Source organism: Hibiscus syriacus, unplaced genomic scaffold (assembly GCF_006381635.1).
Source record: "Hibiscus syriacus cultivar Baekdansim isolate YM2019G1 unplaced genomic scaffold, ASM638163v2 tig00110788_pilon, whole genome shotgun sequence".
Classification (NCBI taxonomy): Eukaryota; Viridiplantae; Streptophyta; class Magnoliopsida; order Malvales; family Malvaceae; genus Hibiscus; species Hibiscus syriacus.
This window is the reverse complement of record NW_024062863.1, coordinates 559835-574242: the sequence shown is the minus strand read 5'-3', so window position 1 is coordinate 574242 and position 14408 is coordinate 559835. Positions and strand designations below refer to the sequence as shown.

At 36.4% G+C, this 14408-nt stretch overlaps 2 protein-coding genes across 3 annotated transcripts; one reads left to right on the top strand and one right to left on the bottom strand.

Moving 5' to 3' along the window:
* The first annotated feature begins 437 nt into the window (after window positions 1–437).
* On the top strand, window positions 438–1657 carry LOC120140632. Its single transcript, XM_039155603.1, has 3 exons — window positions 438–1076; window positions 1267–1439; window positions 1524–1657. Exons 1-3 carry the CDS (start codon window positions 498–500, stop codon window positions 1636–1638), a joined length of 867 nt encoding a protein of 288 aa, XP_039011534.1. The 5' UTR covers window positions 438–497; the 3' UTR covers window positions 1639–1657.
* Window positions 1658–2620: 963 nt separating this feature from the next.
* LOC120140843 (alpha,alpha-trehalose-phosphate synthase [UDP-forming] 5-like) lies at window positions 2621–6237 on the bottom strand. 2 transcript variants are annotated; one of them, XM_039155831.1, is made up of 3 exons: window positions 3537–5579; window positions 3187–3460; window positions 2621–3099 (listed from the first exon to the last, which is right to left on the bottom strand). In XM_039155831.1, exons 1-3 carry the CDS (start codon window positions 5519–5521, stop codon window positions 2770–2772), a joined length of 2589 nt encoding a protein of 862 aa, XP_039011762.1. In that variant the 5' UTR covers window positions 5522–5579; the 3' UTR covers window positions 2621–2769. The 2 variants fall into 2 exon arrangements, with proteins under 2 accessions (XP_039011762.1, XP_039011763.1); XM_039155832.1 differs by lacking the exons at window positions 2621–3099; window positions 3187–3460 and adding an exon at window positions 6157–6237 and having other exon boundaries at window positions 3472–5602.
* Between the last annotated feature and the right edge of the window lie 8171 nt (window positions 6238–14408).

The following is a 14408-nucleotide window of genomic DNA, read 5'->3' as shown; positions in this document are numbered from 1 at the left end:
TTACATTACCAGGAATGAGATTCCCGAACTAACAAACGGAAAAATATAAATTTCATTCCCATGAGAATCTCACATTCCCTAATCCAAACTACCCCTAAATATTTATATCGATAGAAAATTGTTTTAAAACGTAAATGAAAAAATTATAATTTAGATAAACTTTTTATTCTAAACTTAAAATTTAATCGATATATTTGAAACACGTGGCAGCACCGCCTAGACATCGAATCCGTCATTTCTCGTGACCCCAAAATCAAAAGACAAGAATGGGTTTTTCCGGCCATTACTCTTCGCCACGGTTATGCGTAAGCTAACGCCCTCGATTACACGTGTCAGCATCTCCTTGTCTTTCAAAGCCGACTACTCTCACCCACATGTGACATGACCAGTATCCTCTCTCCTATACTATTTATATTCACGTAAAGCTACCATTTCAATGGCCTAACTGTAAACTGAAAAATAAATTAATCAAAGTTTGACGAACGCTCTTTTCAGCTATGAAAGCTGTGATTCTGAGAGGTGGTTCGATTCCGGTCACGTCACCGGCTCTCGCCGCTTCTTCGTCTCCACGAGTTTCTCTTTCACGTCAAAGTTCGTTTGCCGGAATTTACTCCACCGAGAGAACGGCCTTTGGCTCTCCGTTGATATCTTTGCTTTCCCCTATGGATAAACGGAAGGCCAAGGAGACTCAACCTCACATAAGGCGAGCGTTGTCTGATTCCGATATCGTGAGATCGGCGTCCCAGATTCCTGTCGGATCTCGGGGCTTTTCGGCGGGTATACCGGAGGAGGAGTGCTTGTCGGACTGTGAAGTGGATTGGAAATCCCGAGCGTTGGTGACTGGGAATGGAAGTGATAGGGTGAGTTTCGCGCCGTTTGGGCCGGAACGCGGGATATCGAAGGAGGAGATTGGTTATTCGGGTGACGGAGTAGGGAATGGCGGGAAATCTGGCGGCAACCACGGGGATGATCCGGTCGGCCATACGATAGAGATAGGTGATTATTATAAAGAAATGTTGAAATTGAATCCGGCTGATTCACTTCTCTTGAGAAACTACGGCAGATTCTTACACGAGGTAAAATATTATTGTCGATTGAATATCAAGTATTAAATTAAAAAAAACTAAATATTTGGTCAAAATCTAGGGGTTAAATTACAATCGTTAAAAAATATAGGTAATTAATGCAAATTATGCCAAAGTTCTTCTTTTTTTTTTTTTTTTGAACTAATCACTTGTATCTCGTTGTTTTGGTTTGATTTTGAAGGTTGAAAAAGATACGGAGAGAGCTGAAGAGTACTATGGGAGAGCGATCTTAGTGAGTCCTGGAGACGGAGAGGTATTGTCTTTGTATGCAAAGTTAATATGGGAGAGACTCAGAGACAAGAGCCGAGCTAGCTCTTACTTCGACCGAGCCATCACTGCTTCTCCCGATGACTGGTAAAAAAATCTATTTACAATTTTACACTTCAACATCTTTTTATTTGCAAACACACCCAAACTTAGTATTTTTTTAATTTGCAGCATGGTTCTGGGATCTTACGCACACTTCATGTGGGAAGCTGAGGAAGACGATAATGAAGAAGACGAATTGGGTGACAAATTTGGATTTTCTCCTCCTATGGTTTCAGCCTTTTAATGCTCTCTCTTTATTACTATCTTTCATATTTCATGGTAGATTCTTATTAACAAGACACTGCCCGGGTCTAATTATGAATTGCACCCCTGTTTTCTACAAATATTAAAAAGTTAGTCTCTCTACTTTAATAGTTAGAAGTTAGTCCAATGGTTGGTATTTATTGATTTTTGTTGAGGGATCTTTCTGATTATATGGTCGGTCAAAATCTTTCATATTCACATGTTGTATTCTAGGGATACTATTGTTCTAAAATGTTTGAGACTCCATCTCTCTATTTTGTAACCAATCTTATAAAACGTTTTGGAGAGCAAAAATATAATTTAAAGATCATGTAGGGTTGAAAGTTACCTCATGACACCATGTGAAATTTAACGGCATTAGCTCAATTGGACTGATTTCTTAGATTCCGTAAACTGTGGGAATCAGATTTTGATAAACTAAAAATACTAATTTCTTTTATAACATAAAAGGATGAAATTCATAATTAGACCGTATTACATAACAAATGGAATGGAAAACTTTTGGAAGAAGGAAAATATGAAGGAAATTTGGAGGAAATAGGAGTATGAGAGTTGTAGAAAGTGGAGGGAAAGTATTTTAGATCAACGAGAATAGATAATGTTTTGTGTAATATTGCATTAATGCTAACTTTAATATAAACTTTAAGCTATCAAATGTTGTACATGTAATATGTTTTTACATTAAAATATATTAAGATTTTATGAATTTACCGACGAATTCATATTTCATACGTTAATATTATATATTTTTATATTAATAAATTATATGATGATATATTATTTAAAATTTTTAAAATTAAATAGTTTTACTTTTAATAATATATACTCCCCTGTTATCTTTGTTTTAGCTGGTGTATGAGTTTTTAATGTAGAAGTAGACTTTGGTATTTTTCAGAACAGAAGTCAACAGCTTATCGACGATGACGATAGGATGACGCCTTAATTCAATAATAAATTAACTAAAAAAACAAATTCAAACAACATGTAAGCAATGACCAGAAGCCCAATACTTGCCATGTTTTTTCCCCAGAAAACTCTACTAATTGAGGAATTCAATGTACACTTAATGATATGAAAACCATGTAGGATGATGATAAAAGATTGAGTCTGCTCACTCTTTGTTGATAATCACTCCGCGAGAAGCCAGGGTGGGAGTAGTTTTTGCGGCCTGTTCCGAAGCATTGGCTAGAGCTTGCAACATTCTCAAAATCTCGCTTCGGTCTTCCACGTAGTATTTCGCCTTGCTTGGTTTCTGCCCCACAGTGCAAGCAAACACCTCGGCGACCGGGGAGAGACAGGGACCGGTCTTCGCACGCATGATCACCTCGAACATGTCCTCGTCTGACCGGTCATCCCCAATACAAAGAACAAAATCGGGGAGTTTTCCTTTCTGTCGCATTGTCGTGAGAATATGTTCGGCAACAAGACCCTTGTTCACACCCTGTAAAATTAGTTGCACAAAGGTATTATGGGTTACAAAAACTCATGCAATAACGTAATACATATAATGTAAAGTGGTGCTACTAACCTGCGGTTTAACTTCTACGACATGCTGGCCACTCTTAACCGAAACCGGCTCGTTGGCGAGAACGCTTTCGAGGTGATCTAAAAGCTCCTTAGCCTGGCAAAATCCAAAATCAGGATCGGCATAAAGGTAATTCCACACGAGAGCGCTCTCTTTAGTCTCAATGGTAGAACCATCGGTTGTTTCAGTGTATAATTTCATCACCGGCTCAGCAATCTGCTTCCAATCAAAGTCCGGCAGCGAGACGCATGTTTCCCAATCCGAATCATGGTTTGGCCTGGAGAAAAACAATGATAATAAGGGATAGAGTAAGTTAACAACAAACAAGATCGAGAAAAAGAAAAGAAGCAGACCTGATATAATAACCGTGCTCCGCCGCAAGTCCGAGCTTTTCACAACAGGAAAACCATTCACTTATAGTCTTTTTATCTTTTCCACTAACAAGGAAAACAGCATTCTTGGGGTCTCTACACAGATTGTTCAAGATTCCAACAGCCTCTATATTGAGAGTAGTATTTAACGAACCGGTTGGCATCAAGGTGCCGTCGTAATCCAAAAGAATTGCGCGGTTCTTGGTTCTCTTGTAAGCCGAAACTATATGCTCGACGGAAAGCTTCCTAAAATTTGGATCCAAAGCTATTACTCGGAATCCTAAACCAAAACCAAACCCCCAGCACCTCCTCCTCAAATGATCCCCACAAGACCTCTCGAGATCCTGCAAAAAGCTGCGTGCCCAGTATGCCACATCATGTGTACTCACATATCTATAGTGCTTCTCATGCCGCAGTTGCTTTTCCGCCTCGGAGACGATTAGTGCAGAATCCATAGCTTCAGCCACAGCATCGATATTCCACGGATTTACTCGAATTGCTCCGCTAAGAGATGGCGAGCATCCAATGAATTCAGAAACAACCAGCATGCTCTTTTTTTGTGCCGATGGATGGAGCCCCAGTGTCTCATCTAGATTTTTGTTTCCTTGTCGGCATATAATGTACTCGTATGGGATAAGATTCATCCCATCCCTCACTGCTGTAACCAGACAACACTCGGCAATAACATAATAAGCAATTCGCTCGTAAAACTGAAGAGGGTTATCAATCAAAACAACCGGATCATACCCCGGTCTTCCAAACCTATTGTTAATCCTCCTCACCGTGGCGTAAGTTTCAGACTGGATCTCTTCTACATCTCTTCCTCGACCTCTCGCAGGATTTGCAACTTGAACCAATACAACTTGACCTATGTTCTTGGGATGTTGCACGAGCAATTGCTCCATGGCCAAAAGCTTCAGACTGATTCCCTTGAAAATGTCCATGTCATCAACCCCAAGCATAACAGTTCGACCACTGAATTTATCACGCAACTCGACCACTTTAGCTTCAGTCTCTGGAAGATTAAGCACAGATTGGATCTGTCCAATATGAATGCCCACTGGAAGGATTTTAATGCTCACTGTACGACCATAATATTCAAGCCCTATGTAGCCACGCTTAGATTGATAAGAAAGACCGAGCATTCTGCCACAACATGAGAGGAAGTGTCTGGCGTAATCGAAAGTATGAAATCCGATGAGGTCGGAATTGAGTAGTGCTCTTAGAATTTCAACTCTTATGGGAAGTGTCCTATATATTTCAGACGATGGGAAAGGGCTATGGAGGAAGAATCCGAGCTTCACCCTATTAAACCTCTTCCTCAAAAATGTCGGTAGAACCATCAAATGATAGTCATGAACCCACACATAATCATCATCAGGACTTATCACTTCCATGACTTTGTCGGCAAAAATCTTGTTCACCGAAAGATAAGCTTGCCAAAGGGAGCGATCAAACCGACCCCCGAGATCCGGTGATAGAGGGAGCATGTAGTGAAATAAAGGCCACAGATGTTGTTTACAGAATCCATGGTAGTACTTGGTAAAAAGCTGAGGAGGGATGAATGCAGGGACACATTTGAAAGTTTCAAGCAACGTTTGGGCCACGTCATCTTGTTTGTTAGGAGCAATCTCCTCTTTAAGACAACCTACATAGATTACTTCTACATCATCTCCGAGCCCATCTTTGAGTTGCAAAAGAAGAGAATCTTCATCCCAGCTAAAGCACCACTCACCGTCATCTTCTTTTCGATGTGCTCGAAGTGGAAGCTGGTTTCCCACAATAATCATCCGTTCTTGAGAAACAGAAGGAGCATCAGAGCCAACACTGTGGCAACTCTCATCATCTACCTCAGACAAGAGTCCAGGGACAGTAGCCACTCGAGGAAACCTTTTTCTTTCTCCACTGAAACTCGGGGAATCACATGAAGAAAGGTCCAAGAGATTTGAATATGACCTCGAAACCATGACAAGGCGGAAAACGAAGGAACAAACAAACAAAAAGGAACACTGGTTCGATGGACCTTTGTTCAACTAGTTTGAACAAGCCTTCAAAGAAAAAACACAGTAACAAACACAATCAGAACGAATAATGGTGAATAAAAATACGAATTCGACCCGTTTATCCTTTGACCCAACAAGTGAACTGCGGTGAAATATTCAACAAATATTAAGCCTAAGATTCCATTGAAAACATAAATTTATGAATGCCAGAATTGAGATATGATTCCTCAAACATGAATGGACCAAACACGTTTGGGCACTTCCAAAGAAAAAGAGGAATCTCACTAGTGGCAACCGACACTGGTTTGATCTGAAACCCAATAAGAACCAATAAAACCAAAGCTCTTTCATAAACCCAAAAGTTAAAATCACTCAAGCTTTTGATCTACCAAGTTCACCACTACATTCTAAACAAACTCAAACCCAGATAAGCAATCAACACATACATACAGGTACTTGGAAAACATAGAAGTGTACAACAATCTTCATGAATGAAAAGAAAAACGCAATGATAAAAAAGAATCAAGTGGGAAGCTAAGTACAAAGGGTAAGAGATAAAAACCCATTATTGCAGCTAAGAAGAGGAGAAAAAAAGTTACCTTTAGAAAGAACAAAAGATTCTCCTCCTGCTGCTGCCGCTGCTTTCTCTTTGTGACTAAGGCATGAAGCAGCTCAAATAATGGACCTTTCTCTTTGTAGGAATTAAAAGCACATTGGTTCTCTTTAGTTTTCTGGGTGATGAGTATGGTGGCGAGTGGAATAAGAAACAGTGAAACCAAAGAGCGACGGCAACTTTTGGGTTGAAGTTGATTAAACCATGGTTAATTTCCAGTTAAACTGAGATTAAACTACTATAATTATAATTGATTCCACACTAAACTCAAAAACTCCTGACAATGATGACAGTGTGTGATATTCCATAGTCAACGCTCACTAACAGCACGTGTCTGACACGGACCAATCATACATTTACGAGTAATTGTATGAGATCAAAGATCATTATCATGATTGGATAAAATACTGAAGAATTTATTCTTCATAAATATAAATTTTGGTTCGAGTCTTTTAAATAAAAAAAAGAATTTTATCTCATTTAAAAATATATTATATTTTAATTTGAAATAAACTTGAGATTCATATAATTATGAGACACAAACCATTCTCAAAAGAAAAAGGAAAAAAGTATCATCATGCATGATGCAACAATCTATAAGTGAGCTTAGTACTCAATTAAACTTGGTCTGCACTAAAAAAAACGTTACTAAATCAAAATATTAACACTTTAATAATTATATAATATATTAGCCAACGTAAAAAAATAAATTTTAAAACCAAGGGTAAAATACACAAATAGTCTCCTATTACAAGATATTGTTTTATTCAATCTCCATCTATTAAAAGTTACAAAATAATCCCCGACTATAAGGAGTTGTTTTGTTAAGTCCCTCGACTATTACAAGTTACAAAAATTCAATTATTCATTATGTACCAAACTCATTATTTTTCGTTAAAAAATTAATAGTCGTTTGAGTTGGACGGTAACATGTTGACTGAGATATGATAATTGTTTAAGATTATGAGATCATATTTTATTATATCTCAGTCAATAGTTTAACGTCTATCTTAGACTGTCGTTAATTTTTTTTTTATAGAAAATGACTATTTTGAAACATAATAGTAATAATTATTTTATAACTTTTAATAGTCGATTGATTAAATAAAATAACTCTTTATAGTCGAATAACTATTTTATAACTTTTAATAGTTAGAGATCTAACAAAATAATGTCTTATAAATAGATAGGTTTTCAAAAAAAATGTTTGGTATTGGTTAAAATTATTTTTAGACAAATAAATAGATATGTTTTTTATAAAAAAATTGATTTCGGTTAAAGTTATTTAAAAAAAATAGATTGGTTTTTAAAAGTTAATGTTTGGTATTGGTCAAAGTCCTTAAAAAACTAGCAATAGCAGATTGAATATTCAATAACTATGGGACTGGCATTAGGTATTTTCATTATTATAGAAAGTTCGTGTTGTTTTTATTAATGCAATAGGAAATTGGTACTGGTTGTGGCGGATCTATAAATATTTTTAGGGTGAACACGCATATATTAACAACATAAAATTTTTTATGGGTTGACACAAATAAAATTTCAATATAAGAATAATAAATAAATAAATAATTGAAGAAAATTCAAATTTCAGAATACACGCGCTCACCTATAGGTCAATGTGGATCCACCATGTGTATTAAATCTTCTTTTATAATACATACTACACATGCAGCTATATCACTTGTCTTAGGCTAAACAAATAAGAAAATATGATATGAACTACACGATCTCAATGATCAAGGGATTTATTGGTATTTCTTGAGATTTCATATTCGAGCATCACATATATAAATATTGATACCGTTTATTGTTAAATGATTAAAAGTCTTTTAACAAATATTATCTTATATTCACTCTAAATTGATTAAAAAATAATTAAGAAAATAACACCTAATTCAAAATTGGGTAAAGTACACAAATAGTTGTCAACACACCTTTTCGTCCTACTAGGATTCAAACTCTTAAAAATAGGATAAAATTTTGCTATGATTCAAACTTCTAAAAATAGGATAGAGCTATTATTTAAACTCCTAAAGATAGGATCCACAAGCATTATAAATAGTCATTGTAACTCACTATTGTAACACATTCAGAGAAGGATATACGAAATACCAAGCAAAAAATTACAAGCAACTCGTAGCCATTTTTCGAAGCGTTTATATTTTGAAAGGTAAAGTTCATACCTTCGCATGTTATTTTTCCTTACTCTTGTTGTGTTTTGATTCGAAAGAAAACTGAGAGAAGTGTTTTTGGCCGATGAACGGGGGCGTTTTCGAGATCTATTTTTGTAGATCTAGTCCCCGAGGCTTGTGTTTTTGAAAAACTATTCGGATTTTTATAAACGGGTCGTGTGGATCCGCGTGTTTTGTCGTTTTTTTCTTCGATTGAATTTTAATTTTGACCCCTAATTCATTTTTTATTTTAATTTAACCCTTATTATTTATATGTATATATATATATATATATATAATTATATTTTATTTATTTATTTATTATATTTTTTTTTCATTTTTCTTTACGTTATATTATATTATTTTCCTATTATTATATATATATATATATTATTTTTTATCTATGTTTACTTATTTACTATGTTTTTTTACTATATTTTCCTAACGTTATATATATATTCTTACTTCATTTTATTTTATATTTCTATGATTATTATTATTTTTAGTTAATATTATATGTATATTTATTTTTCATTTATTTATTATTATTGTTACTATTTAGTATTTTATTATATTATACATACATTTTTATATTTTTATATATATTTTTTATTTTTTTTATTTTATTTATACTATTTATTTATTTTCATTATGTTTTTAGTTTCTTTGTTCTTATTATTATTTTTCTTTTTTTAAAAAAACACTTTACATTTTTTATTCTTTTTTTGTATCTATATTTTTTTCTTCATTTATTTTATTTTATTCAATTTTATTTTTTTTATTTGTTTCATCCAATTATTTTATGTTTATTATTATTGGTTTCATTTATTTCCTTGGTTTACTCTTTAGTTTTGTTATTTTCTTTTATTATTATTATTTTCCTTTTAACATCTTATTTTAATTTTTTAAGGGTATTTCCGTAAACTCATTAAGGGTAAGTAATTCAGATCAAATTTTACCTTTTAATTTAACTTGCAATTTTCTTAATGAAAGACAACTGGAAATTACGTAGTACCCAAAGGGCGGTTCAAGGGTGCTAATCCTTCCTTGACCGTAACCGACTCCCGAACCCGACACATCTTTGGAAAGACGCCGATCAAGTAAGAAATAGGGTATCCGATCAACCCATTTGTTTTAAATAAATGATCGGTGGCGACTCCCAATCCATATTTTTCAAGTCGAAACCCAATTTCGGGGCCCAACCGAAAGACGGTTGCGACAGCTTGGCGTCTCCACTGGGAACACAGGTAAGTGAGTCAGGCTAAGGTAATTTCCAGTTGTCTTTTTAATGAAAAGGTAAGTTTAAATTTTAAGGTAACATTTCGATCCTTATTACTTACTTTTGATTATATTTTCGAGTAAATAGTTGTACTGACCGTTTTAAGTGGGGGTGAAAGCGACGCTTCGTGTGAATTTATTCATCGTATGGGCCTAGCAAGTAACCTTCGGGATTCATATACCTTATGCCTTCGTGTGAATTTATTCTCCGTATGGGCATAGGGGAATGTTTCCTCTCGAGTTTAACTTAGTCCACACAAGCCTGTGATGAGTTTAGGACTAAGGGTCTGGTAAGCCCAATGGGGCACCGACAAGGAGAACTCGAGTACCTTTTTTTAGAACCTAAACTCGGAGACTACAAGGATTTAGGGCCTACCCCAAAACCTCATTTTAAACCCTAGGATGCCGAAATTATTTTCTGCTTTGTTTTCTGTTCAAAACATGTGAACTAGAAATTTATGCGGTTAGGACTTGTTCAAAATCAACTTGCGGGATAGAGATCATGTCCGGGTAGGAATAATAAGCATGTGGGGTAGATATCATGTGGGGTAGGACTTTTATTTTCATGATTGCTTTGATTATTATCTTTACCTTACTAACTATTTTCATTTTTTCCTCTCTTTTATTTTATTTCCATCATCTACATCATTCAAAAGAGGTGTTGATCCACCAAAAAACGTGTTCGTTAACCATAAATAATCTGCATTAATGGACAAAGGTGTTGTAATAGAGGAGATTAAAAACCCCAAGGTACGACTATGGTCCGAGAAGACTCAGAAAGAAAAGGGAGTCAGTCTTCAAGGAAGTTATGTGTCAGAGCTTGTTAGCTATGCCTCTATCAGCCTAAAACAGAACAATGTGCAAGAACTTCGAGACATCTGGGACAGTTGGAAGAATGATTGAAAACATAAGTTTAGTCAGCGGTATGGTGACATTGCACTTTTGCTTCATGTTAAGACCGGTGAGCCCTTAATTAGAGCCTTGGTTCAATTCTGGAACCCGGGATATAGTTGCTTCACTTTTAACCAAGAGGACATGGTACCTACCATCGAGGAGTATACTACATTATTGCACTGTGACAGCATTAAACTGGAGCGAGCCTACATCAAACACATCAAGAGTCAGCCTTTCAAGAACAGACTGGCTAAGTTGCGGGAGTAGACGAAAAATGGGTAATTGACCGGACTCAGCGCAGAGGCGGTGGGGAAGGAATTGAATAGATCCACATAAGGCAATTAATAAAGAACCACCCTGATGAGTGGAAGACTATAGACCTTTTTGCACTAGGTCTGTACGGGTTGATTATCTTTCCGAAGGCATTGGGTTGCATTAACGCAACCGTGGTAGAATTGTTTGAACAACTTCCGAGACGAATCAACCTCGCACCGACCATCTTAGCCGAGACCTTTCGGTCTCTTAATCATTATCGAAGATCTGGTGGAGGTAGGCTCATTGGGTGTATTCAGCTCCTTCAAGTCTGGATTCACAGCCATTTCTGGAAGACTAACGGGGTCGCCTACAACCGATTTAGCACCACATATTCACCTTTAGGGGAGTTCATCACAATGAAATGGCATGAAGGTGCTTCAAAGGAAAAGTGGATGAAAGTTTTTACACATCTTCAGGATCGGGATATTACCTGGAGAGCCCCCTGGTTGTTCCTCGGTGACGTTCTTTTCCGGTGTGGGGATTCTGATACTATAACTTTACTCGAACATTGGGGTGCAGTTGGGTATGCTCTATTGTTAACACTTAGACAGTATGGGGCACGTCAGTTTGTCCCCACAACATACGGACTAATTAAATCAGAGTTTGTGTATAGCGGTGACAGTTATAAGAAGATGATCAGGGAAACATCTGAGTCATGGAAGAAAGTATTTCGAATGGATGTTGTTGCTGCTAGAGACATGCTTACTCGGGATTATGTGGAGTGGCGAAGATTGAGAAAGAATGATAACGTCTCGGTGCCAGACTGTGAAGACACTCGGACTATGGAATAACATCTCAGGCCTGTCCCTTCCAGACTGGAGATAGCCAAGGCAGAGTTTGAAGCCGTGAATAGCAAGCTGAAGCAGAGGATTAAGGAACTTGAAACTGAACATTATCAATGGAAACTCGAGGCCGACTCACATATAGATAAATCAGACAAACTAGAAAGAGAACATAAAAAAGTCCATTTTGAGCTTGAAGACTTGAGAAAGGGGTATCAAGATACGGTCAAGGATAACTCCAAGTTGAAGGTGTCTTATGAGTACTGGAAAGATGAAGCTCACAGCTTGAAAAGAAAGTTTGAGGGGCCTGATGAGAGAGCCTGGAAAGAACAGATAAAAACTGCCCAGAGATGCTTAGTAGACAGCCAGTATTAAAACCAACGCTTGAAAATCCAGATGGCTGATCTGGAGAAACAACATGAAAGAGATGGCAAAACAATAGCTGAGTTAGAAACTATTGTAGATGGGTTCAAGAAGAAAGGAAGCGAGCTTCAGATAGTTCCCTTCGACAGAGGTTTACAGTGGCGTTTCCGTTGGGAGCAAGCACAACAAAGGGTGAAGGCCAGAGATGCAGTCATCCGAGACTTCCTGGATCAAGTACAGAAGACAAATCGCCATATACATGGCCTGGCAAGGGAAGCTGGAGTGGTCCAACAAGGCATACAACCAATGACAGATGAAAACAGAAGACTTGTCAACCTGCTGGAAGCTGTTCGGGGTCTAGAGGATTTAGTCCGAATGTACCTTTGATTGTTTCTATGTCTCTTACAAGATAAAACATTTTTGTCGAAATAAGGATTATTTATAATAATGGACACTTTTCTGGATCAATGCCTCGAACATTTCATCCATATTTTTCATTTTGCGTTGTGCATCTACATTTCATTTTTAAGCATTTTCATAAACATGAAATTTCTTCATGGATGATTCGATGAAGTGGTTTTAACCACATGACACCACATGGAAGCAAGGTTGTAACATCAAAAGGAAAAAACTAAAAACAATACAGTGGGAGCCTGATCAGCTGATTGTAGGACAAAGCCTGTCAGGATGATCTAAGAAAAGAATCCTCATATCCTAAGGGCTACGATGTTGAAGCTGTTAGCTGTTACCACATAAGAAGCCCCAAACATTCATCTGAAAACTATAAGGCGCTTGCCGAAGAAGGGGGCATGGCATATACCATTTGTACTTAGAGGATTGTTTTGTTTAAACATGTCTTTGATCTTTCATGTTTGCTTAATTTTTTAAATGATTGAATTTATACCGCTTTCTAAGGTGGAGCAATTGAACAAATTTTAATCTTTAGTTATTCGAATATTAAATGAATTAATGATTCTTTTAATTTTTCAAGAATTATAGATTTTTGACATATGGAAAGATTAGACCTTTCTTACCCTGTCTCAAACCCCAGAATAAAATACATTGATTCTTTGCCCAAAATAACTCGTGGTCATTACCAAAAGACAAAATTTTGACATTACCTCCTTTTGATATTCTTGAACATTACCTTTATCTTTTTGATACACTCATACCTTTCTTTGAGTTAATAAGATCACACCACTGTCTTTTTTAGACTCAAAAATAACCTTTCTTACCATTAAAACCCAAGGCATTGAGTTGTTCATTTTAACATGAGCATTCTTCTAAAGAACCAACTTGGGGCATCTCGCGGGGAGCCTGAACATTGAGACATCTGGGAAAAAAGAAGAAGAATTTATTCGAAATAATTCTATCATACATTAATTACACTGTTTTCATGTGAATATAATTAATCTTGAAAATCTATCCACATTGGGATACCTCTTCTGTGAAGATTTACATGTATGAAATGATGAACGGCTTTCTTTCTTTATCCCTTCACAACAGGAGAAAAAAATATATCCCTTGTGTCCCCTTTTGAGCCTGTAGTATTTTTCTTCTGATTTAACCCTAACCAAGGATCATCCTCCACACTGGGGGGCAAGGTGAAAGAAATATGCTCACATGAGCGAAGACATTAATTCAGATGAGATACCAAAAGGTGAACCAAATGCCAAGTGCGAAGATTCAATCAGAACAAAAAGGGCAAAAAAACAAAAAAGACAAGAAGAAAACAAAAAAAAAGAAAGAACAAAAATCAAAAGGGACAAAAAAGAACATACAAAGATTCCCTGAAGACAAATGGTACATCAAGCTTCAAACTATGAGATTGATCAAGCACAATCATTCTCGAATCACTGAATCACTTCACTCGAAGATCATAGAGCATCAAGAGAGAGAAACATTTTGAGCAAGATTGAAGGCATCAGAATGAATTGATCCTTGGTTCAACACCCTGAAACACTTGTTTGGGCCTATTTATCCTTTTCTTTCATAACCATGAACCCTGGCCTACATTACGTGCCTTAAAAGTCCCTTCTAATCATATATGGATTTCTAAACAGAAGAGAATATCTTTAGATTTCATCCCGCCCATCAAGATTAATCTTTGTTTGCAAAAAACAATGTAATTAATGCATGGTAGAGAAAAATAGCAAAGGGGGTTCAAGACGTAAATCCTGAATAACGTCTTGAAACCAAATGAGGATTCGAGTTGAAAATCTGAAAAGGCGGCTCGAATATAAAAATTGTGCAACTGAGGCGATCACACAAATTCCTTGATAAGGCATCGTACAATCCGAGTGTGACAACGAAGGTTGGGAGTCAGAGAACACTTCCAGCAGAGAAATATGCAAGCTACCCCATCAAACCTTTGAGCATCAAATGCCAAACCTTTGAACATCAAATGCCAAACCTTTGACCAAACACAATAA

Excerpts from the sequence above, each read along its gene's own strand:
- LOC120140632 (XM_039155603.1), top strand. The coding sequence starts at position 498 with ATGAAAGCTGTGATTCTGAGAGGTGGTTCGATTCCGGTCACGTCACCG. Across the intron at positions 1,077-1,266 it reads ACGGCAGATTCTTACACGAG|GTTGAAAAAGATACGGAGAG; the intron begins GTAAAATATTAT and ends TTGATTTTGAAG. Across the intron at positions 1,440-1,523 it reads ACTGCTTCTCCCGATGACTG|CATGGTTCTGGGATCTTACG; the intron begins GTAAAAAAATCT and ends TTTAATTTGCAG.
- LOC120140843 (XM_039155831.1), bottom strand. The coding sequence starts at position 5,521 with ATGGTTTCGAGGTCATATTCAAATCTCTTGGACCTTTCTTCATGTGAT. Across the intron at positions 3,461-3,536 it reads GAGCACGGTTATTATATCAG|GCCAAACCATGATTCGGATT; the intron begins GTCTGCTTCTTT and ends GTTTTTCTCCAG. Across the intron at positions 3,100-3,186 it reads TCGTAGAAGTTAAACCGCAG|GGTGTGAACAAGGGTCTTGT; the intron begins GTTAGTAGCACC and ends CTAATTTTACAG.